This window comes from Diceros bicornis, chromosome 20, assembly GCF_020826845.1.
Source record: "Diceros bicornis minor isolate mBicDic1 chromosome 20, mDicBic1.mat.cur, whole genome shotgun sequence".
NCBI classification, from domain to species: Eukaryota; Metazoa; Chordata; class Mammalia; order Perissodactyla; family Rhinocerotidae; genus Diceros; species Diceros bicornis.
Window position 1 is genome coordinate 48,070,728 of NC_080759.1, and position 26,018 is coordinate 48,096,745.

General features: G+C 42.8%; 1 protein-coding gene across 1 annotated transcript in view; it reads left to right on the forward strand.

Moving 5' to 3' along the window:
• Positions 1-26,018, forward strand: part of MYO10 (myosin X) — a 214,619-nt gene that overhangs the window by 25,438 nt on the left and 163,163 nt on the right. Inside the window, exon 2 of the mRNA XM_058564310.1 lies at positions 20,610-20,708. Coding sequence (XP_058420293.1) covers positions 20,610-20,708 — 99 coding nt within the window. The remainder of the gene's footprint in view (positions 1-20,609; positions 20,709-26,018) is intronic.

The window sequence follows — 26,018 nt, forward strand, 5'->3', positions numbered from 1 at the left end:
TATTTGCCATGGAAGATATGGAACAGGAAATTGGACTCACCAATTGCTGGATTGTTCTCCCTCCTCAGATGTCACTTTGTTAACAAGCTACTCTTAACTCCCCACAGACCCGTACGTTGTCTGCGAGTGGGTCATTGCTTGGGATGATTTGTGTGTGAAGGCTCTGCTCGGCCAGTTAGTATCTTTGAAATCAGGAGTTAAATTTCTCAGTTCCACAGGTAGCAGGGAGTTTATTCTTTAAAGCAAACAAAAGAAGTTCAGTTGGTGTCATAGGGTTCCTGAGAGCCATAAAATACATTTGAAAGTTAGTTGCATCTAAGGTAATACTGTCCTTTCTGAGCAGAACTTTCTCGATAACATTCCTTTGCTGCCTCTTCACCCCCCTGCCCTCTCTCCTGTTGAGAGCAGTGGGACTTCGGCTCCAAGGGCAGTACCCATTTGAGAGAGGAGAGTTTCAAGGTCATTAAGGGAGATGATGATCCTCAGAAGACAACAGTAAGCTTTGCAGAATGAGACCAGACAAATGGATGAGATCAAGGACACTAAATTCAGCCTTGGAAGTGCTTCCTTTGGAGGCTGTGTGTGTTGGTTCCCTTAGAGGCTATCACGCTCGTTTCTAGCAAAAGGGATTTAGACCACTCTCTGCAGCAACCCTGATTCATTGCCTCATGATACATGTGTCAAATATGCAAGGCTCATTTTGTTAATAGAGGCTCTGGACCGTTCTCATGAAGTTTGTGTTTTAAATGATCTAGGCCCATATTAAACCCAGCATTCTCAGCCCAGTTTCTCTGTTGCAAATACTTCAGCTCAAGGAACACAGATCCTCACTCTCATTTAAATACACAATTCCCCTTTGTATTTTTATCTGCACTTCTTGTGTCGTTTCTCTCTCTCTACATTTTATTATGGCTATTTTCTGTATTGACGAGTTTTGTCTCTGATTAGATTAAACCTTTGAGAGCAGACTATCTTTTATTCGTTTTCAGGCTGGTGAGCAGTTCTCTGGGCCAGGCGCTGGGCTGGGCTGCTTTACCAATAGTCATCCCCTCACTTAACCCCTGAACTGCTCTGTGGATTAGAGCTTATCGTTTGCATTTTGCAAATAGGAAACTGTGGCTCAGGAAAGCTAAGGGTCAGGAGAGGCAGAATTGTGTGGAATTGGGAGGATGGACTTGCCTGGGTGCAGATAATTTTACGGCATATAAATTACACGTTAATAAAGCTGTTTTTTTTTTTTTTAAAGAGAAAACAAACCTGTTCCACCACCTGTTAGTTCTGGGACCTTGGGCAAGTTCTTTACTGCTCTGTGCCTCGTTTCTCACATCTGTTAAATGGGGGCATTGTTAGTTGTTTGCTCACAGGGTGTTAGAATTAAACAAGTTAGTGGTGTGAAGTGTTTAGAACAGCAGCTGGCACGCGGTCGATGTGTCTGCTGTTACTGTTATTCTCCCAAGGTTATGTGGCCGTTTGGGAGATGGGAGTCTGGTCCGCTGGATTCTGAAGCCCGTGTCCTTGCCATTGACTTCTGTGTCCTTCCTGGCCCTGGCACAGTGCCTCGTCAGCCAACAAGGGCGCTATCAATACTTGTAGAATGATGCATTTGGAATTTGAGTGGTAGTTCTTCTCCAGGTAAAATGAATTTGCTAGAAGGTGAGACCCTACCTTGGGATTCATGAAAGGAGTAGACCACCAGATTCAGAATTGTGGAAAATCCTTTTGCGTACCTTAGCCTGGGCTGAAAAGGCAAACAGCTTATCAGATCAATCGTTTTAAATGTGGAAAATATGGCTTCATGATGGTCTGGTTCTAGAAGCTGCCAGGGAACCAAGGTGCTGAGCGGTGGGGTGGTGATGGGAATTCCTAGTGTCCTTCCTACAGTCTAGAAAATGAGTCTGGCCAGCATTGCGGGTGGCACGGTAGGGTCGGGCAGGGAGTGGATCAGTTGCCTGGGTTCCAAAATGATTAGCCCCTAACTGCTCATTGTAGGGACTCGGGAAGATGGCAGGTGTTGGTAGATAGTCCAGGATGTGATGTGTTTTTAGGGTGTAGCTATCGCTGTTATTAGTTTTTTATTTTACCCCAGAATCTGTAAAGAGTCTTCTCCCCTATTTAAATGCTGTAGAGGTAAGCTTAGGGACGCGAGTTGGACACAGAAGGTCAAGGTCATTGTTAATAGAGCAGGGCTGGTAAAAACAGATATATTCTCCTGGTGAAGTGTCAAGATGGGTGGAGTTTATACTAAAGTCCGCCGTGTTCTTGGATCTTCGTTAGAAGTCAGTCCTTCCATCCTTCCTAGCAGAGGTGGTCCTGGCCTGCCCATCTAGCAGGGAAGGCTGGCATCCCACGAGTTATTTATTTTTGTACTGATTTCACCATGAGCGGACTAAGGTGCAGCGAGCAGAGGTGACTGAGTTGGGAAGGTGGGCCAGGGCCTCCCAGAGGGGTGATGTTGATGCCCAAGTGAAAGGGTATTGGTATTGTTGGCAGAGCAGTGGGGAGAGGCTCAGCGAAGGCTGGGTGCAAATGAGCTCAGCCTAGCTAAGGCCTGAGAAAAGTCTAGATGTGTCTGGAGGGGGAGGCAGGGGCCAGAGTCTCCATGGTCCATAGTCTTCGGGAGGGATTTTGTCTGCAAGAAAAAGGCTCTAAGCAAGGCAGGAATGTGGGTCCGCAAGGATCATGCTGGCTTCAAGGTGGTGCATAGACTGAAGAGGGCCAGGAGTGGGTGTGGGGGAACTAGGGTGGAAGGATTAGACGTGGGAAAGTGGTGAGAACAGGTGGCCTGGCTGGCCTTTGTCACCTGATGGAGCAGCCCCCTGTGTTTTGAATATCTAATTTGCCTCTCTCCGAGCTGCTCACCTCTCTGCTCACCTTCCTGTCTGCTGGGTACTTGGGGGAATTTTCCAAGTTTTTCTGCAGTCAGTCAGTCTTCAGATCCCTACACTCTAGCCTCCAGCATAGTTTTTACTGTTGCTCAAGTACATACACTTTCTAACCTATAGCTCTTGGAAACCCCAATTAAAAACACGTTTGCCTTAGATAATTCTTGTTCTGTCTGCAAGACTCTTTCCTCTTTCTGTTATCACATTAAAAATATTTGGTCATGATTGGGAGGAGGAGAGGCCACTTTTTGGGGTGAAAGCACATACTTTCTGCTGCTTGATGCATAATTCATTGTCTAGTTTTATTTGTCTTAACTCTAAGCCACAAGTAACTCAGATAATGAGCCGACATGTGCAATTAAGAGTTCAAGAATTTAGAAAACGTTACCATCGAAATTTCTGTGAGTTTTGTATCGCAGTAAATAGACTTTTCTTCCTTCCTCTGGTAAAAATATCACAGGGCAATTTATGTACTGAGTTCCCAAAACTGTTTTAATCATCTTCGACACTGGGCGTGTAGAATTTACATTGTTAGAGCAATTCTAATTTATCACATTCTTTTATTATTTCAGAGGTAGAAAAAAAGATTGTTCTCTTATCTCCCCAGGTGAATGTTGAACTAAGGTGGGTTAGGGCGGAGCAGGTAATGATGAGTAATTCATACATACTTCTGTCGGTTGTCCCTGGGGAATTTTGTAGGTATGTTTCCTAAAATGGGAAAAAGCAGACAAAAAGAAGACTTTGCGTTCATATCTTTGTACACACACCACCACCTTAGCTCATAAAATTACATCTCTAGATTTTAGAGTCTAGAACTGTACTGTCTAGTACTTTAGCCACTAGCCCCACGTAGCTACTGGCACTTGAAATATGGCCATTCCGAATTGAGATGTGCAGAGAGTGTAAAATACCCCTCAGACTTTGAGAATTAGTATGGAAAAAAAATGTAAAATATCTCATTAATACATTTTTTATTATATGTTGACATGATAATATTTTTGCATCTATTGGGTTAAATAACAGATATTATTGAAATTAATCTTACCTGTTTCTTTATACTTTTAAAAAAAAATGTGGCTGTTAGAAAATTTAAAATTCCGTATGTGGCTTGCATCAATTCTGTTGGGGAGCACTGGTCTAAAGATGCTCTTACCCAGGAGGCAAGAGTTTATAGGCACCTGCTGAGCATGGAGCAGGGAGCTCCTGAAAATTTTATCTCTGGAGTCCTGTGAGCTGCTTGTGATAATTCCTGCAGCTCTTACCCCAGGAGAACCACACACTTTCCTTCATTGCTTTGCGCAGCAGCTGCTCCAGGCCTCCCCTGCCTGCGAGCGGTGTTTCTTAGAAGAATTCTGCTTATCTCCCAGTCTGTGACTGATGACAGCAAGAGGGCACACAAACTTGTAGGTCAACTCTTTCTTAGAACAAAGAGTTCAAGGAGTTCTTGAGGTTAGAAGGGTCTGCAGAGTTTTAATGACACTCTTCAGATGTTTGACAGCATTGGGTGGGTTGCCCATGAGGGCTCTGAATTCTGTGTCAGCCACACAGGCAGGTTTTGTCCTTGCTAGTTTGCTATGATCTACTTGCATTGTAAGCAAACCTCTTTGGGGGGCTTTTGCTCTGTTTTTGTCAATTGACTGGGTTCGAACCCTTTTGGCTCCATGCTTCTAAATGATGCTAGATCTTGTAGCCCAGACAGGATGTCCCCAGGGAGAGCTGTCACTGTAGCCCATAAATTGAAGCAATGGAGATGAGCGATGGTTTCTCTAGATTTCCAGTGTCTGTTGACAAACCACTGTGGCGTTTGTACAGAGGACAAAGAAGCTTGGATTGTATGACATAAGAAGCCTTCCAATTTGCCTGGTGTTAGCAAGACAGAGCAGCACACGGGCTTTTTGTGTAAGTCTGTGAGGAAGATTTAGTTCCATTTGAAAAGCAGAGTTGTGGGCTTCGGCACGGAGTGAGGTGGGTTTCTCTAGGGATGCTGGTTTCACACGCCAGTAGGGCACTCTACATGTCTTGGAGTAGGACATTATGGTATTTTATTGGCATATCTGTGGTCGTATTGCAGAGTCCCTAAATAATGATAATAAAGGACATTTTGTTACAAAGCGTAAATTTATAGGTGATGTTTAAGCCAGCTTTGTCTGTCATAGGTGCAGTTTTGTTGGAACTTCCAAAATAATTTTTTTTTTTTTTTTTGTGAGGAGATCAGCCCTGAGCTAACATCCGCCAATCCTCCTCTTTTTTTGCTGAGGAAGACGGCCCTGGGCTAACATCTGTGCCTATCTTCCTCTACTTTATATGGGACGCCGCCACAGCATGGCTTACCAAGCAGTGCGTCTGTGCGCGCCCGGGATCCGAACCAGCGAACCCCTGGCCGCCGCAGCGGAGCGCGCGCACTTAACCGCTTGCGCCACCGGGCCGGCCCCTCCAAAATAATTTTTAAATGACATGTTTTAAAATGATTTTCAACCAAATTTCAAAACAAATACTTGGTTGGCAATGAGCGTTAATTATTGGAATAAATAATCACTGTAGAGGGCCGACCCGGTGGCTTAGCGGTTAAGTGCGCGTGCTCTGCTGCTGGCGGCCCGGGTTCAGATCCCGGGCGCGCACAGACACACCGCTTCTCCCGCCATGCTGAGGCCACGTCCCACATACAGCAACTAGAAGGATGTGCAGCTATGACATACAACTATCTACTGGGGCTTTGGTGGAAAAATAAATAAATAAAATTAAAAAAAAAAAATCACTGTAGAGATGTATGCCAACATTGTGTAGTAAATGACTCAGGAGCAGTGCATTCCGTTTTGTGGGCAGAATATTTGCGTTGTTAACTAACTACCTTCCTTTCTTTCTCTTCCCTCCCTCCTGTCCTTCCTGGTTTTGCTTGGACCTAATGCTTTCTCTTCTAGGGGCAGCTGTTTGGATGAGTGGTTTTAAACCCAGTGCTCCATCTTTCAGCTGATGCTTGCCTTATGTGGGGTTCCAAAGAGAGCACCAAGTGTTTCCTAGGAGTCAGACCAGGTTTGAGAATCACTGAATTGGTGCTTTTCAGACAGGGGCAGGGGAAGGAGCCCTGGTCTATTTGCAAAGCCACCTGGAATGACTGGCACAGTAGAGGAGTGCTTCATCCCGACTGGGCCTGGAGTCGTGGTGGGGCCACTGAAGACCCAGCCCAGCCATCCAGCTGTGCACGTCTGGAGTTGGTCCCAGGGTGCTCCCGAGGTTTAAGAGCTCCGAGGGTGTTTGATTCTGCTGTAAAGTCATGGATGAGAGCTTCCCTTCTGTATTGTTTCTATCCTGTGATAGTTTATTGGAAGTTTGCTTGGCCTGGCATCTGAGTCATGAGCTTTCTCTGCCTGTTGTGGTTGCTTTCCTTCCGTGAGCCTGTGAAGTGTGGAGAAGGGCTCCATTTTGCAGGGAGAAGAAGTGAGGCCAGGAGTATTGAGGGAGGAGAGTCTGGGAGCTGGGACTGTCACCTGCATTGGGTTTAGGAGCAGAATCCTGCCCCCTCCATGGAGCCCTCGGTCCTGTCCCATCCTGTTCTATAGGCGGAACCCCTCTGCATTAAGGGGTCACCATTGTGGGTTTTTATTGCACGCATGCCCTTGTTTCCACCCACGAGTTGGGCTTTTTCCTGAGTGGGGTAGTTAGTGTGTGTGTGGTGAGGGAGCTTAAATTGTGGCTGGAGTGGTTTGGCAAGATTGGAGTGGGGTGGGATGCAAGGGAGGGCTGGGTTGCTGGATTCCACTCCTAGGAGATTTCCTTTGGGTTCCCTAGCTTCTTGCTGGGAAGCAGCTCCTTTGCCGGGTTGAGCCTGTTCTCACCACTGGCCCTCAGGTAGTGAGAGGCTTCCTGGGAATGAGAGAGGGGAAGCAAAGGGCCTTCATTTTGGAGCCCTTTGATCTAGATGGGGCCTGGCATCCAGGAGTGAGGAGGAAGCTGACGCGGAGCCAGGAGGGTCTTTCCCTGGCTTCAGGACTCAGAGCTTCGTGTTACCTGCCTCAGGATGGGACTGGCCAGATTTGTTTGGTAGGCTCTCGACTTCAGCCAGCCTGTGTGTGGCCTATTCTTGTCCACCCAGTGGGGTCTTAACTGCAGCCCCTGGCCCCTGCTTCTGCCCACCCATCGATTCTACTCAAGAAGATCTTGAGAATTTCCAAGTTTTGGGTGACCGAGGGTCTTTTGAACTGAGATGGAATTAAAAGGTGATACCTCAAAATGGCCTGGCTGTTGTGTTATTTTGTTTCTTGTTTTTGTAAAAACATAGTTGGAAAAAAAGTCTATTGCATTGTAAAACAGTATAATTGGGCCCACATTTTATTGGTAAGGGGGGAGGCAATTTTAGTCTTTAGTGGTTTCTAGGGCTTGGTTGGTTCAAGTCTGAGACTTTTTTTTTTTCCCTTGGAGTGGACAAAGGTGAATGCCTTCATTGTTCACTTGTGTGGAGCTGTTACTAGTTTACGGGTGGTGATTAAGTGGAGTGGGTAAGCCAATTTACAGTGTGTCTCATTGGCACCTGGCTCATTTGCATAAAACTGGACCTTTCTACTTGAGCCTTCCACCTGCCCCTTGGGGGTCTGTCCTGTTCATCCTTCAGAACTCTTCTTTTGGGGGCCTGCTTCCTTTCTCAACATCCCCAGGCGCAGGTACTCTGTGTGTATCCCCAAATTAGTCCTTGTGGCATCAAGTTGAAAGGATCTCTTTAAACTTTGTCCCCGTTGGATGGCAAGCTTCTGGAAGTAGGATTTGTCTGTTAGTCTTTGGACTGAATCTCTGGCACAGCATTTTCATTGCTCGATCAGTCAGTGGCCACTTCTGCTCTCCATGGAGAATTTCTGATGATCTCCTCACTTTCATTCTCAGTCAGCCCGGCTAATCCCCACAGTAACCTGGGAGGTGAGTAGTATTTATTTCTCCTCTTCTGTAGATGAGGAAACTCAGGCCTAGGGAGGTTCATTTGTCCCAGGCCATGTGGCTAAAATTCCCAGGATTCCCAGTCAGGCAGTTTGACTTCCTGGATTGAGCCATCATTGAAAACCACTCCACTCCAGTCTAACCTTGAGAAAAACCTCAGACAGTCCCCAACTGAGGAACATTCTACAGAATACCTGACCTGTACTCCTCAAAACTGTCAAGGTCATTAAACAAGGAAAGTCTGAGGAACCGTCACAGACCAGAGAAGACCTAAGGAGGTAATGATGACTAGATGTAATGTGCTGGATGGGATCCTGGGATAGAAAAAGGACATTAGGGGAACACTGATGAAATCCAGATGAAGTGTGGAGTTGCCTTCATAGTCATGTACCAACGCTGGTTCCTCAGTTGTGACAAATGTGCCATAGCAATGTAAGGTATTAACAGTTGGGGGAACTTGCATGAGGGATGTGTGGGGCCTCTCTGTATATCTTTTCAGCTTCTCAATAAAATCCGAAACCATTCTAAAATAAAAAGTTTACTTAACAACAATGGTGACACCACTCCAAACCCCATTGCACTCTTCGGCATCTCTGGTTGTCACCCTCCAGGTGTTTGTGTGTCTTCTTTCCTCGCTGTCTTGTATTCAACCCTCTGCTGCAGAGGCCCGTGTCCTTGGAGAAGCATTTCCTCTGATTTCAGGCCGAGACATAATCAGCTGTTGCCATTGGGCCTTTGGACGTGCTGCCTTTCTTAAAAAGTGCTCTTCTGTTCCCAGATCTCTGTGGAACCCAAGAGGAGATGGAATGTGGAGAGAAATGGAAATGGTTTTGGTGTAGGGGAGAAATAATTCTGCTTAGATAAAATCTTGGTAGATACCAAGCGGGACAAACACAGACACTTATGTGATTTTAAATGTTTCCATCCTCTCCAGCCCCCCATCACCTTCCTGACGGGTGTAGCTTGTATTTGTAAGTTATTTTTAACCGCTTCATGACTGGAAAACAACTGAAGTTGTAGTTTTGGTGGCTTGGAGGAAAGGTTGGTTCATGTGGTTAGTTAAACAAGGCCTGTGTATTCTTAGGTTCTCTAGCAAGGCATTCAGAGGAAAGTTAAAGTAATATGATGGCTGGAAGCCATCCTGGGTGTGACCCTGGGAGGTGCAGGCACCAAGACCCCAAATATAGACACTGCCATGTTGTGTCAAGCGCCCTGCGGCTTTGAAGCACTTTGGTAAGCCATCTCCTGTGATCTTCTCGTGGTTGTCCAACAAGATGATGCCTCATCTTGTACAGAGAGGTCTCAAGTAATTAATAACTGTCCTGAGCTACAGGTAGTGGAGCTGCCGTTTGAGTCCACACCTGCTGGGGGAGCATCCAGTGCAGTTTCTGCGACGTCGTACTGAAATCTCGAGTGGCCGTGCATCTCTCTGTGAGGAGCACAGTGTAGATGCCACTGTGGGTTTACTGGGCATTGAGCAGAGCACTGAGGTAGATTTGAGATTGAGCGTGAATTAATTCGTACTCAACCCTCATCTAGTGTGTCCAGCCCTGTTCTAGGTGCCGGGAATTCAATAGGAAATAAAACCTCCTATAATACAAGTGATGTAAATCCTAGTATAACATACATCGAATAGTCAAAGCACTGAAATAACTATTGTTTTGGTGTTCTAGGGAAAGCAAATAAGAACTGGTGGTGGTCATTGGCATAGGTCTCTTGATGAGTGAATTGCTTTCTAGATGTCTTGTGAAAGTCATGACATTCACGTGTTATGAAAATAACAGCTGATATTCCTTCACTTGTAAATAATGGAAGCTCAAAAAAAAAAAAACCCCATGTAAACTGGAAAGAGGCCTTTCTTGGCATATGTAAGGAGGGAGGTCAGGAATGAAGTTGACCTTTGGGATAACTGGATGCCGGGAGGGAATGAAGTCAGATATGAGTCTGCCTGTTTTTCTCTGTAGTTGTTTGGCTGTCTCTCCCTCTCCTTGTTTTTATCTGCAATATAATCCACATATCATAAAATTCACCCTTTTAAAGTATATAATTCAGTGGTTTTTAGTATAGTCACTAAATACTAGTTCTAGTATTTTAGTATATACTAATAGTTGTGCAACCATCGCCACTATCTTAATTCCAGAACATTTTCATCACTCCAGAAAGAGAGCCCATACCTATTAGTAGTCGCTCCCTAGTCCCAGGCATTGCCTACACCCAGCTCTAGGCAACCAGCAAGCTGCTTTCTGTCTCTATGGATTTATCTTCTGGACGTTTCATATAAATGGAATCATACAGTATATGGTCCTTTGTGACTGGCTTCTTCCACTTAGCATAATGTTTTCAAGGCTCATCTATGTTGTAACATGTGTCAGTTCTTCATACTTTTTGTCACTGAATAATATTCCATTGTATGAATATATCACATTTAAAAAAATCTGTTCATCAGTTGATGGATATTAGGGTTATTTCCACTTTTGGGCTATTGTGAATAATACTTATAAATATTCATGCACAAGTTTTTGCGTGGAGATATGTTTTCGTTTCTCTTGGGTGTATACCTAGGAGTGGAATTCCTGGGTCATATGGTATCTCTGTTTAACTTTTTGAGGAACTGCCAGACCATTTTCCACAGCATCTGCACCATTTTACATTCTCACCAGCAATGTGTGAGGGTTCTCGTTTCTCCACTTCTCGCCAACGCATTATCTGTCTTTTTAATTGGTCTAGGTTATTTTGTAAGCACCTTTGAATTCAGGGAGTATGATTTTATGAAAAACATTAACTATTTTTGAAATTTAATAAGATTCTGCAAGGGAATTAATTAGTATGTATGGACCAGAAATGAGAAATAGCCATTTCAAGTTTATTTACTTCCTGCTATGTTTTGGGGTCATTCATTTTTATGAACTAATGACAAACTCCTGTTCTGAGTAAGTTTGTATATTTTTTCTAAAAACAGATGGTAGCCAGAACACAGCCAGGATTTCATTAAGATAATACTATCAGTTTTTGTTTATTTGTGGGTCTGGTTTTTTTTTTTTTTTTTTTGGAAAAAATTATTCTTGTCAAGAATAGGAAAAAACAATAAACTCTAGGAATTAAGAGGTAAGGGACTTCTGGTATTACATTCCATATGGAGCGCAAACATCTTGTGATGGTCTTTTATTGGCCCTCTGTTCTATATCTCCTGCTGTTTCCACTAAAAGGAAGAAAGGAATGTAGTTCTAAAACCGGCTATTTTGTTTGTGTCCCTTTGAGAGGATTTCCCACTAGTTTTTGAGAGTTCTTGGAACAATTTATTCAGTTTATAAAATCTGCGTGTGCTTTCGCCACTTACCTATTTCTCTTTCGTGTTCTAGTCCTTGCGTTACATAATTATTCCCTTCAGAAGAAAGAGACTAAATGAGGAAGGTATGAGAAGAGACATAGTTTACCTCTAATATATTGTAAATTCTTTAGAGCAAGAACAATTTTATATGTTGAATCTTTTGTAGTGCCTGGTATATAATGGGGGCTCAAAAGATATTTGTGGGAAGGATGGGCTTGTGGCAGAGTGGCCTGGTGGGTGGATGGATGGATGGATGGATGAATGAATGGATGGATGGATGGATTTATGGGTGAAGTGACTTACAGATGACTGAATGAATTTTAAGTATGTTGGCTGATTCTTTAGGTCCATTTTCTGTTTTCTTTTAAACACATATGTGTTGGCCGTGTGATGACTGGTTAACTAATAGATGGAATAATTTAATTTTTGTTTCTTGCATTGTCACATTCCTACAGTGTTTGAGATTGTCTCAGCAACTTGGAGAGGTCTCATTTCTTTCAGTGTTAAATTGTTTCTGGAATTATTTCTAGTCACTAACCTTTAAAAGAGTAACTGAAAAGTTGATTTAAGTAATTGTGAGGAATGTAGGGAAAATCAGAATATAAAATTAGGACTAAATCAGTTGGCAAGTTAGAACCCCATAAGCATGGAGTAAACTCTTTACAGAATCACACGTTCATAATGTAGGCATCTTGCCATTTAGCGTAGTTTGTTTTGGTTTTGATTGAGAGTGGGGGATGCCAATGAGTCTTTGTATCTTTACCTGGGGAACATTGAGCAAAACTTAGTTTATTGTTGGTGATACCTTTTACCATTTTCTTTCCCTTTTCCTCCCTTTCCACCTCCTACTATTCATATACTTTTCATGGTGTCCTCTGCATGGAAGCTGCCCCTCCTAGTAGTTCATAGTGGTGAAGAGTTGGACCTTATAGGCAGGACAACGGGAAAGAACATGTGAATGTCATGTGATCTTTCTCTTTGGGTGGGTGCGCTAGAGACTGGAACTGTCCAAAGACATGGGACAAATTGTCTGAACTTTATAGTAATGAATGCTGACAGCCTCAGTTTACAACCATACTATATTTCAGGTGTGTTTATGAGTTAGTTGTTTGGAACACTACACGTCTTCTTGTGGAAATAGTGCTATAAATGATCCTCAGGCTTATAGGCAAGCCCAATAAATGATGTTAATGATGATGATGACATAGCTGAAAGCTACAAATGTATTGTAGCTACAAATAGCTGGAGTACATTTCTTATAAAATCAATGCCATTAAAGACTTCTGTAGGCCAGTTTGGGGAGTTACCCAACGCTTTGGGCATAGCCTTGGGTTGGGGAATTATTTCTGTGAGTTCTGAAGCAGAATGCCAACAACACATTTTCCTCTAGAATTTAATGGTGACGTCAGCTCTGATGGGCATAGGACAGTTGTTCGTGGGGTTGCCTGTATAGAAAACAAATGCTATCACTGTTCCACAAACAACAGTAAAATGGTACAGACCTGGGGTCCTCACAGCACACATTTCCAACATTACGGGCTGTATGCCCACAGTTTCTCTCCTGAGCCTCCCTTTATCACTTTTCCCTTCTCAGCTGTTGGTGCAGGGTGGTGCTCTCTCTGGCCTTGGCACCTAGTTGAGTTCTGCTTCCTCGGAAGCCTGAGCCTAAAACTGCCCATGTTCCATTCAAAGCCTAAGCAGCCGTGGGCCAAGTTAAAGCATTCCTCTTTGGAATCTGATACAGTTGTTCAGAAATGATTGCCAGCCTCAGATCTAAAACCCAGCAGTCACGAGGCGAGGAAATGAGTCAGGAGATCACTCAGCCGGTGTGGGCCCCACACTGTTTGCATGCTGTGTGGCGAGGGGCTGTAGACCACCCACTGCCATGGGGATGCTTGGAGAGAGCAGCCGCCCTTGCCTCTTCACTTTGTTTCCAGGTTCCCTCCTGAGGGGTGGCCCTCTCTGCAGGGGAGAAGTCTTAGATTCCACCTTTCCTTTCATTTCTAAGTCTCCTGGGTCTGTCCCCAGCCAATAGTCCTCCCTTGTCCCCACTGCTTGTGTTTGCACTGCATTTTTCAAACTCATTTTGTACATGTAACTGTGTTCCTCTCTCCGTTCTGGTCTGCGTCGTTTCCAAACTTTCTGACAAGTTTTTGCAAGCACTTGGGTTGAAATACTCCTGAAGTGAAAGAGCGTAGTGGACAGGTTTTGTCTGTACAGTTTCAGTCATTTGCATAAAAACATTAAAAGTCAGTTGTAATCGACAGTAAAGTGCATTTTTTAAAAAAAAGAGCACAGTGGACAGAGGAGGAAACGGCGCGAGTCTTTTGGCACCACCATCTGCGACCTTTTTCCTTGTGTTTGTCAAGTGTTTTGAATCATATTGCAGAGGCCACTCCCTCCCTTCTGTACGCACCTGGTTTAATGTCACCGGAAATTAGATCTGCCCCAGGTATACTGTATCTGGGCTGATCCTACTTAGGAAGGTCGTGGAAATTCCTAGAATTGAGCCAACAGAGTCTGCTTTCAGTTAATTAGGTTGCCGACAGTGAATGGTTTTGAAAGCTCCTTTAATTTGGCTGTGGCTCTAGAACTTTGTATGTTATCTAGATCAGGGGTTCTCAACTAGTACAGTCCCCGCATCCCCAACAAATAATCACCTCGTCCCAAATGTCAATAGTGCTGAGGTTGAGAAACCTGCATTAGAACTTTGAATGTTATAACAGCCATGTGTCCTTTGAGACGGATTTTAGTAATAAGGATTAAAAAAAAATAATGTCTGTTAAGTTGAAAAGGTATTCCTACTATCAACAGAAAAAAAATGACAGTAAAAGAGGACAGATCTCACTTATATGTGGAATCTGGAAAAAAAAAAACAACTTATAGCTGCAGAGAACAGATTGTTAGTGGCCAGAGGCAGGGGGTTGGGGGGTGGGTGAAATGGATGAAGGGGGTCAAAAGGTACAAACTTTCAGGTATAAGATAAATAAGTCCTCAGGATGTAATGTACAGCATGGTGACCATAGTTAATAATATTGTATATTCGAAAGTTGCTAAGAGGGTGGAAAAGTTGCTAAGAGAGTGGATCTTAAAAGTTCTCATCACAAGAAAAAAAATCTGTAACTATGTAAGGTGACAGATGTTAACTAGACTTATTGTGGTGTTCATTTTGCAATATATACAAATAGCCAATCATATTGTACACCTGAAACTAATATTATCTCAATTATATCTCAAAAAAAAAAAAACAGGAGAAAAAGTTCTTTTTAAATCCTTGGTACCATGTATAGTATCCATATCCAGTTACTGGAATTTAGTAACGTCAAGAACAAGGACCCCCTTCCCTACTGCCTTCTAAGCCAGGTTGCTTCTCTACTAAGTCACTGCAGGCCAAAAGAGGAGAACTTTCTTTTGGCTACTAAATTTACTGCAGATTTAAATAGCCATTTTAATTTATCTATTACAAAATGATTTGACCTCTTTGTCTTTAAAAAAAAAAAAAAAAGAAAGATATTTCAGGAACAAATTGTGACTTTGTCATGTAGGTTGTTAAAGAATCCTGAACCATGGTATTTAGCATAGGCCAAGTAAGCAGTTAAGGGAGCAAAGTAGGTGTGGTGGCCTGTTCTGGATCCGAGACCGAGTTGTGTGTTTTGCTGAAGAATGTTCCCTTTTCCATAAATCTGTAATTAGAACATGCCACACAGCATGGTATTTAAAGCCCATCATCATTATCTCTTTTGAGGGTTGTTTCCCTACCTTATTTTTAAACTTAAGTTTTTCAAAGTTCACGAAAATCATTTTTAAAAATCAGAAGAGAAATATAATAGTTTTTAAAAGGGCAGCAGTTGGTTGAAATCTATGATGAGTGATTTTATCTTCTTTAAAGTAGGTATCAGTAATCTTTCTGTGTAAAGGGCTAGAGGTAAATATTTTAGGTTTCGTCCAGCTACTTCCTGTTGCCCTGGTAGCAGGAAGGAGCCAGGCAAAATTCCTTGCCCAGGGAGGTACTGCAAGTACTGGTTACTGCAAGTAACCGGCACTTGGCCCGGGATTCATGATTATCTTCCAGGGAGGGGGGCTAATAATTGAGCACCGTGACACAAGGATGCAGGCTACCACACCTCATCTTTAGATTAGCTTGGGCAGGTCTCCTGTGTGGTCTCTTAGCGCCCTGGTCCACACTAATGGAGAGCAGGGACTTAATGAATTCAACCCAGACTTTCAGAGTTTTAACACAACCCTTACACTTAGTCGTTATGGGGTTTTGGGGTATTTTGGTATGTTTCTTGATATCTCCGTCGCTCAATTATAGAAACCTGATTGGGTTTTTCTCATTATGGTAGAGTTAAGAATGTTCATGTGCAATTGAGAGCTATATAGGCTGAGAAATTAATTTTTTAAAAACGTTGAAGTTACCAAGGTTTAATTACATTCAATCAAGTGCACCCATTGAGGCCCACAGTTGAATGAATGTTAGTACATTTATGCAGTTGCACAGCTGTCAGCACAGTCCTGTTTTAGAACAGTTGCATCACCCTCCAAAGTTCCTTCTTCCACGTTCTCAGTCAGTGTCCCCCTCACACCCAGCATGTGGCAGCTGCTCATCTGCTTTCTGTGTCTATGGATTTGCCTTTTCCAGAAATTTCATATAAATGGAACCCTACAACATGGACTCTTGTGTGTGGTTTCTTTCACTTAGCATAATGCTTTTGAGATTCATCCTTTTTGGTGAGTCTATCGGTGATTTGCTTTTTACTGCTAAAGTGTTCCATTGTATGGATTTATCACATTTTATTTGTCCCTATACCAGTTGATAGACATTTGAATGGTTTCTAGTATTTGGCTATTATGAATAATGCTGCTATGAATACTTGCATACAAGACTTTTTTAAAAAATTTCTTTTTGAGTAGGCAGATATCTAGGAGGTGAATTGTTGGGACATGTGGTAGGATTATGTTTTGCTTTTTAAGAAACTGCCAAACTGTTTTCCAAAGTGGATGTACCATTTCGCATCCCCACATCCTCACCAATGCTTGGTATAGTCCATGCTTTTTATTACCCAGGAAATCATTTGTTGGCAATGGAGAATGGAACCCCTAGGAACCTCGCTTTTGAAGAAGGGATGGTATTACTTGCCTCCCTATCTTATAGGATTGCTCTGAAGATCAAAAGGAGATGGGAATTTATGTGCAAGTGCTTTGAATTGTAGAAATGTTACTGGTGATTATGTGCAGGAAAGTTTTTAGCTGTTAAATTTAACACATATCCATCTCAGAGATAAAGATGAAAACTTGCCCAAGTTTTAATAAAATGTGTATGTTATGATCAAACTTGTTTCACCTGCTTTTAAAGGCATTTTTTACTCAAATTATGAGCTTTCTCCATATGCTGCGTTATGCATTAAATTATCAGCCTTATTTAACAATGACAGAGTATAATGGGTTGCATATGGTGGGCAAATTTTTCTTCCCCACTCAAACTTGGATGGTCTGGTAAATGTCTGCTTGTGACTTCATTTTCAAATCCCTGTGGGTGGCCCTTTTCTGGACCTGGGCATATGTGTTCTATTTGAATAGAATGGAAGTAGAAAGTCTGGGGGCTCAGAAAACTGACCGAGAAGAATCTATGTAAAAATAACCATTTCAGTGGTTTTATTTTGCAATTCCGACTCTATTAAAATTGTCGGTTTAAACTTTTTCAGAGAACAAAGGGAATATTTTGAATGCATCTCCCTTCCTACCTGTGGAAGACAGCTGCTATAGGTCTAGGGGAACTGGCCAATGGACTCTGGATTTGCAATCTAGGCTGGATTTCATAAAACTTGCTTATCAGCAGCTCTTCACACCTGTTGAAAAAGACCTTTGGACTGAGGAAGTCGAACTGTGTGTTTGATCCTGGAGGACTGTGTCAACAAAGGGCTTTACAGTACTTTCAAATGAGAAGGGAGAAAGAACCACAGCAAAACTCAAGTAAAAGAAACGGCATGCTGTGTAACCTCTGGGAGTCGAGAGATTTATATCAAATTAATCCTGGTGACAATTTATCTTAATTCAGTAGTGTTTCATAATAAAATCTTAATTTGACTCTTACTAAAGAGACAATTTTAGTACATGGGAAACAGGTACATGAAATCCTTTTTGCTGTGGAAGATGAGCCCTGAGCTAACATCTGTTGCCAATCTTCCTCTTTTTTTTGCTTGAAGAAGAATAACCCTAAGCTAACATTGTGCCAGTCTTCCTCTTTTTTTTTTTTTTTTTTTTTTGTGAGGAGATCAGCCTTGAGCTAACATCCGCCAATCCTCCTCTTTTTTTTTTGCTGAGGAAGACGGCCCTGGGCTAACATCTGTGCCTATCTTCCTCCACTTTATATGGGACGCCGCCACAGCATGGCTTACCAAGCAGTGCGTCGGTGTGCGCCCGGGATCCGAACCAGCGAACCCCGGGCCGCTGCAGCGGAGCGCGCGCACTTAACCGCTTGCGCCACCGGGCCAGCCCCCAGTCTTCCTCTATTTTATATGTGGGGCGCCACCACAGCATGGCTGACAAGTGGCGTAGGTCCATGCCTGGGATCCAGACCCGCGAACCCAGGCCCCCGAAGCGGAGTGCACCGAACTTAACCACTAGGCCACGGGGCCGGCCCCCATGAAATCCTTTTTGATGAGAATGATGCAGGTGATGGTCATAGCAAACAGAATGCTTCGGACTCAGGATTTGGGGATGGAGGTTCCACTGTGAATTATTATTTCATGATTTTATCTAATGGGTAAATGCTCTCACCTGATATGACTTTGAAAATTTCTATTTGAGTGTGTGTATGTGTGCAGGTATTTCAAAGCTTTCAAATGTTGTAGTCTTTGCGATGTGTGAATTAAAAAGAGGATGAAAACGTTGTTCAGGCACTTGGAAGCCTTTTTCTAGAGTGAATATATATACAAATAATGTGGTTTTGGTACGGAATGATATTTGAGAGCACAGTCTTAGAAGATGCCTGAAGTAATGCTCTTTTTGGGAGCAGTTGTTTGCCAATAAAGAAATCAGGACCCGCAGACAGTTGTGTCCTTCTTTCTGGGAGTTACCTGTGTCTCAGCCTGAAGTGCACATCAGAGGTGTGTAACCCACTGGTGTGGAAATGGGGACTCACTGCTGTTGGTGTTATGTGTGTTCTTTAAATAAGACAGGCTTTGGGATTTATAGAGAAACATCCTATTCATTTTTGATGCTGTTTTCCACCTTGATCATGGAGGATTTCAACCTGTTTTTGGAGGGAGGATTGAAGAAGTACGGAGTTAACAATTTAAAATCCCCATGATAGGGAGAAAGGGAACGTCCCTGGGTAGGCCCTTGTGTAGGGTTGTAATAGGGAATGCTAGGAGAGTCGCAGAACTCGAAAGGGGAATTATTTATGTGAGCCCATCACAGGGGAACAGGAGCTGGTGCCATTTCAGCCGTGGGCTCAGTCACCTTGATCTTCTCAGAAATGCTTATAGGACCTCATGGGCATATGGCCTCTGCCTTCCAGAGCCCCAGCTGTCTAGCTAGCTGGCCCCAAATGCCTTCATGAACTCAAGGTTGGCTCACTGGGGATCCCGAGTCAGAGCAGTGGCAGCAAATGTTTTAGGTCTTGGCTGGTGGATTTTAAACAGGGTCGTCATTGGCACTGGGGGAGTAATTTTTAAGTTGGATTTTTATGTCTTATTAAATTTTCCCTCCTAGAAGGATGAGAGAGAGCAAATAGTTATGTGTGGTAACTGGCCACTTAAAGTGACCTCTGTGTTGTTGTATTTTGATTGTTGGCTGATCTATTAATGCATTTGATTTATTTATGAATTATTTTAAGGAGACAAACAGAGTCAGTGTGATGTGTGGAAAAAGCATGAGATTAGAAATTGGAGAGATTTGAGACCTGGCTTGGTCACCAGCTGTGTGACATTAGGCAAGGACTTAGGCTCTGAGCTTCAATTTCCTCCTGGAGTGGGGATGGGGAGGGAGAGGAAATTCCTATCTTACTGAGGGTTAATGTTAGATATAATGTCATTGAGGCTCTTAGCACATGACCGTGGTGCATCATGGATATTCCATTACTGGAAGCTACTGTTTTTGCTATTGATAAATAATTTAAAGTAGCATAAAGCGATGAGTTTACTTCTATATTATTTATTTCCTGCCAACTCTCTGTGTTAAGAGAGTAGTGATAGTCCCTTAAATTAGAAGTTGAACATAATGTAACCAATATATTTAAAATTTTTCACTTAACATTTCAAATCAAAACAGAAATTAAACAGACCAATGAAATGAGGTTGAAATTTCTTGAAAAAGTTTTCTGATTTCAGTGCTGTTTCAAGGTATAACTTTGGTATATTTCCACATTAATACACTGTCATAAGGTTGTGCTCAGTTAGTGTCATTTTTGTGGAGATTGATGAAATTGTTGAGCAGGGTAGAACTAACTTAATGAGACACTGAAGCTCAATGTTACATTCCATCATGTGAGTTTTACATCATACATCATAAAGATAATTCTTTATAATCTGAATGACCAGTGAACACCCAGTAACAACTTCAAACTTTTATCATGTGTCCTTGGAAACAAATGGTTTTTATGTTGTGAGATCAAAGGAAGAAGAAATTCAGCATTGAAAAGCTAAATATTGTGCTTGTTTCATTTGTCCAGTGGGGAAATAAAAAATGAAATCAACCCTAAGAAAATGTGCCTCGGGTTAAAACAATAGGATCTGGAAGTTGCATCTTTTGGGCTACAGTCTCCAAATACTGCATTAGGTACCTGGTGGAATCCTAGAAAAATCCATACCAGTGGATTGGGTTCTGATATTTACTAAAACTTTAGTTGGATTGGGTTCTGATATTTACTAAAACTTTAGTCTCTCACTTGGAGAGTCCCGTTGACACATGGATTTGGTGCAAGGAGGAAGTCAGTGGAGTGTTCTAATGCTCTCCAAGTGGACAAGTGCATGGGGCTTGGACCCAGGAAGATGGGATCCTGCAGGTCCCAAACAGTTCTCAAATTGGGGTGAAGCAGTGCAGTGACCTGGTTAAACTTGTGATTTCTGGAACCCAACTGCCTGGGGTCGAGTGATGCTGGGCAAGTTTCTTTACCTCTAGGCCTCCACTTCTCCATCTGTAAAATGGGGATGGTAATAGGGCTCGTCTCCAAGGGTGTTTGTGAGTGAAATGGGATAACCCACATAAACCAGTTGCATCTTAGTAACACAGGGGCTACTATTTTCTTAGTCTCTTATTTGCTTTCTCTGTCCGGTGGGACTCTCTCTGTCACACTTGTATATATAGTAAAGGCTGTGGATGATACTTTCTGAAGATTCATACTTGCTTGTTTGAGAAAGACACTTGGTTTTAAAAAGTTTTTTTTAAGGAATGTAGTAGTCGTAAATTTGAGGCTGGTGTTTTGCCACAAAATGCAACAAAACTCAGTTCAATCCTGTTTGTTTTGTTTACAGGGAACACGGGTCTGGCTGAGAGAAAACGGCCAGCATTTTCCAAGTACTGTAAATTCCTGTGCAGAGGGCGTTGTGGTCTTCCGGACAGACTATGGTCAGGTGAGCGCAAGTCCCTGCAGCTTTGTGACATCTGTATTCTGCTTCCTTAGGTAGTCTTCCATAAGGACACGTGTGTTCGCTCCCCCAGCACCGCCCCCATACCTTAAACATTTTTTCTAAGTGGTGAGACAAAATCCCAAAAGAAATGCATGTACACGAGGTGTACCTCGTGTGTGTGAGAGATGCAATAAAATTCTCCCAAATGGAACCAGTATTCCAACCAGTACAGGACAGAAGAGCACGGCGCTTGGCTGGTTTCCTCCCTGGGGATCTTCTCCAAGAATCAGAAATGCAAGCAATTTGAGAAAAAGTTCAAATATGTTGATGTTTGCCGATTGGTTTCATGACCGCTTTCCCTTAAAATTCTTAAACTTGCATAGAGGGTTGGAAACACTGGCCTGCCAGTGAGAATGTAGTGCGGCGATGTCCTGATCCCTGTAAAGACAAGGTCCACTAAACTGCCTTACCTGAGAGCTTCCTTAGCATCTTGTTAAGCAGCTGAAGAGGTTCCTTCTGTTGGTGGGAATTCCACTGCTCCTGGTTCCCGTTCATTAGTGTAAAACAAATGAAAAGCTGTATCACTGAAAACACATCTGTGAACCCAGAAACTGGCTCACTGATTATATTTGGACAGCTGTGAAAGGCGCCTGGCTTCTCCATTTTATTAAGGAAACTGATTTTAATGTTACAGATGAATCCCTCCCTCAGAGGCACATATCAAAATTTTAAGACGTAAAGAAATAAAAGGATGTCCTCTGCCAGTATTTACAAGTCAGTTTTAGTTTCTGAATTTCGTTTGCAAGTTGTGTTGAGAACAAAAGCTTCAAGGTCAGTGTTGTGAAGGTTGAGGCAGACGAGCTGCTTGGTGATCAAAACCTCTTAGCAGAGATGGTCCCCGTGGTGGTACCGTTCTCCTTTCTTGGATTAATAAGCAGTGATGTTACTGGGCCATTTTGCAATTCCTCAGTTCTTTTTCATCTGAGAGTCTTGAATGGCTCTTCAGTATTTATCTGGTGGTGAAGACATAGCTGTGTTTGTAGATGTAGATTTGGCGGGGTAGGGGTGGAGGGCCAAAGAGATCGTATATCAGTCGTTGCCAGTGTGGACGCTACCCGCTGCCAGTCTGGTTTCCTTCCCGTCAGGCTCCCAGATAGCGTAGTAGGATCTATAAACTAAGGACTGACTCAGTGACTTTTGCTGAAATTTAAGGTCAGCCACTGCTTCAATGTTCGGATTCCCATGTGCAGAGTTGGTCAGCGTTTTTCTGTCTCGCCATTCCTCTGCCTGTCTTCCTTTCTCACTTTCCTCAGATGGGAATTCACTTCCTTTCAGGCCCTGTACCTACTTCTCAAGAAGACATAAAGTGACATAAAAAAGGAAAACAGCATTTACACAGTGTACCTGACTTGACGTAACTGTGTTCCTGAAGGTATTATAAAACAGATTTTTAGTAGAATTCTTTTCTTTTTTTTTGTGAGGAAGATCGGCCCTGAGCTAACATCTGCCAATCCTCCTCTTTTTTTGCTGAGGAAGACTGGCCCTGGGCTAACATCCATGCCCATCTTCCTCCACTTTATATGGGACGCCACCACAGCATGGCTTGCCAAGCAGTGCGTCGGTGTGTGCCCGGGATCCGAACCTGCGAACCCTGGGCCGCCACAGCAGAATGCGCGCACTTAACCACTTGTGCCACTGGGCTGGCCCCTGTTGACTTATTTTTTAATCCCACAGAGACTTTCTTTTTCATTTGTAACCCTTTTTCTTTTTTTTAGATTTTTCCTCTTTTTTTAAAAAAAAATTGAGGGAAAAACACAACATTTAATTTACCACCTTAACCTTTTTTTTTTCCTGAGGAAGTTTAGCCCTGAGCTAACATCCGTTGCCAATCCTCCTCTTTTTGCTGAGGAGGATTGGCCCTGGGCTAACATCCGTGCCCATCTTCCTCTATAGGGGACGCTGCCACAGCATGACTTGACAAGCCGTGCGCCCGTCCATGCCCGGGATCCGAACCTGCGAACACTGGGCCACCGAAGTGGAGTGTGCGAACCCAACTGCTACGCCACCAGGCTGGCCCCACCATCTTAACCATTTTTAAGTGTACAGTTCAGTAGTGCTAAGTATGTTCACACTGTGTAACAGATCTCTAGAACTTTTCCATCCTGCAGTACTGAACTCTATACCCACCAAACACTAATTCCTCATCTCTCTTCCCCTCGGCCGTGGTAACCACCTTTCTGCTTTCTGTCTCTATGATTTTTGACTACTTTAGATACTTCGTATGAGTGGAACCATACAGTGCTTGCCGTTTTTTAAGACTGGCTTATTTCATTTAACATGGTGTCCTTGAGGTTCTAAGATGCTTTCTATTCCTATCTAACTGTGCTTTGCTTGGCAGAGGCTACCACAGCAGCTCCCAGCTGCCTTTTAGTGCTACTGCCTATGACACGTGGTCAGCAGTCTGTGCTGTGAAGCCCCTGCCGGCCCCAGTCGATGGGCAGCTCCCAGTGAGGAGGGAGTAGAGTGGGATGGTCAGCTCAGTGGTTCTGTTCACTCCCGACAGCATTTATGGATTGTGGGTTTAGAAAGAACTAAATCAGAAAAGTATGTACTTAAACATGAAAACAGCTCTCAACTTTGACTTCTTGTCTTCAATCAGTCATAAAATACTTGGTCTTATATTGTCCCCTCTGTCATTCCCAAGTTGAACAAATATAATTAGCTTGGCAATTTGTGTAGGAATTGCAGGGTTTAAAATATGAGAAAAGGAGACAAGATTCAGACTTGGATCAAGACCTCGCAGTGGCCCGAAGACTCGAGTTTCTTTCTCTCGTGACCTGCCTCTCCCTCTCCCCCTCTCCTTATATCACAAGTTCACTGTGGAACGTGCGGGCGTGGTCACCAAAGATTAGGAGAAGTTTATTAACTGGTCCTCCACCCAGGACAGGAACACCTGCTCTTTCACTGGGCAGGGATAGATTCTTGAAGGAATCAGGGTCAAAGATGCAGAGCATGGCCTTCTTCTGGTCCAGCCTATCTGTGGTAACTTTTCAAGGTATTGGCTAATTTCAACCCAATTTGATATGTTATTAAAAGGTATCAAGTTATCGGTGTTGCTGGGGGAAGAGGAGAATGGGGAGTTATTATTTAATGGTACAGGGTTTCAGAGTTCTGAAGATGGGTGGTGGTGATGGTTGCACAACAATGTGAATGTATTTAATGCCACTGCTCTGTACAGTTAAAAACAGTTAAAATGGTAAATTTTATGTTAGTATGTATATCTAACCGCAATAAAAAAAAAAGATATCAATAATTGAGGTCAAATGGTAATTGGTAAAAACTGTCAAATGGGTATTTTTCTGTATCTTTAAAAACAATTCAGGTGAAATTTTTATGTTACCAAAATGTGACCTCTCACAAAAGCAAACAGCTTACAAAACTATTAAATTACCTTGTGGTTTAGAGCAGTGCATCTCAAACTTTACTGGATGTGACTCACCTGGGGCTGGGGTCCTGTTCAGATGCAGATTATGATTGGCAGGTCTGGGGCGGGGCCTGAGAGTCTGTGTTTCTTACAAGCTCTCCCATGCTATTGATGCTGCGAGTTCATGAACTACATCTGAGTAGTGAGGATTTCAAGGCATTCCTGAAAACCGCCTTAGGGTCATAGTTACCTACCACTAAGGGCAGGAAGTACTCACAACGCCCCTGTGTAAACCAGCCCCTGTGTAAACCACCGGTACTACTGTTTTAGAGGAAGGAAAGATAAAGATAAGGTGCAGGGCTTTAGATAAAGCTAGAACATTTTTCTTTGGTCTTTCGAAGCTTTTCCTTTCTCCTCCTTGCCCTCCCTTCCAGCAGCAATTTCACCTGGAGCGTGGCCAGGGGTTGTGCTGACTGCAGCATAATAATCCTCAAGTGGATTAAAAAGCAGCTTTAAAAACTCCTGTTTAGTGTTAGAAACCAAGCAGAGCCATGTGTAACTAAAATCCTAAAATGGAACCTCCGGGACACTGGAGAGGTAGGAGATGATAGGGTATTGTTTTTTTGTGAGAGCACTAAAGGACACGTTTTCTTATTTCATGCAGTCTCAGAATTTTGCACATTCATTCAGCTGTTCTTTCTTTGCCAGGGAGATAGTTTTAAAGTTAATTTAAAATTCCATTCCACACTAAAATTTAAACTACTGTAGGTTGTTGCTAAGAATACAGAGGACCAAAATGTTCCCATTTGACTCATAACTTATGTTATACTCACCGTGAAGTATTTGCAGATGGAAAAAGAAATGTGCAAGTGATGTGCTAACACACTTTGTTGAAAAATATGCATAGTTGTGGCCTCTGGAGGACACAGCACATGGGCAGGTCAGCACGTGCCCTGAAAGTTAGAAACTACTTATTGGACAACAAGCTTTGGAGAGAGTTTTAGAAGAGCAGATTTTAAAAAGCACCAGGGTTTTGCATACTTTAGATATATCTAAAATATCAACTCTTGTGAAAGTGTAACACGGAAGACGGCATGGAGCATTTGTCTTGTCTAGAATATTCGTGAGGTGCACGGGCAATCACTATAGCACCCTTTAGGAACATTATAGAATTGAGTAATCAGATCTAAATTACATATTTCACTTTGAGAGAGAACTATTATCTTTTCTGAAAAGAGCCTAATTTGATGATTGCTCTGAAATAGCTTAGAGTGATATCAATTTACCTAATTGTATTTTAAGGGATAGTTATTTAACTTACCCAGTAAACCCAATCAAGATGATGAGTCTCTGCAGTGATTCTGTTGGGTTTCTGTTTGCATTGTCTCTCTATGGGGTCTTCCGAAAACTTTTACTGGGGGGGGGGCGGATTTAATCACCCCAAGAGACAAGTAAATGCCCTTCTCATTCCCTCCTTTTTAATTTGCAACAAGTATAATTAGACTTGATTTTAAAAGTTATTCTCATTATTAATCCACAGAAAGGCCTTTAGATTGCCAGGTACTTTCAAGTCGTCCCTGCCCCCCGAAAAAGTCAGACTTTCTCAGGAATGATTTATAATCACGTCTCCCATTTAAAGCAGTCTCTAACCTTTTCAGTTTGACCTTCTGGTTTTGACTTGTTGGGATTAACGCTATGGGCCCAATTTTGTGAAACTTGATCGGTGGGTTAGTGCAGTGATTTTTCATTGTATTTCTTGTCATTTTCACATCCTTTCTGCCCTGTCCAGCTGCCTTTCTTTGGCTTTTTTTCCTCCCACTTGGCCCCCATTGGTGCCTTTTTGTGTCCCTTGAATGTCATGTGGAGACAGGCAGCCTTTTGACCTGTGC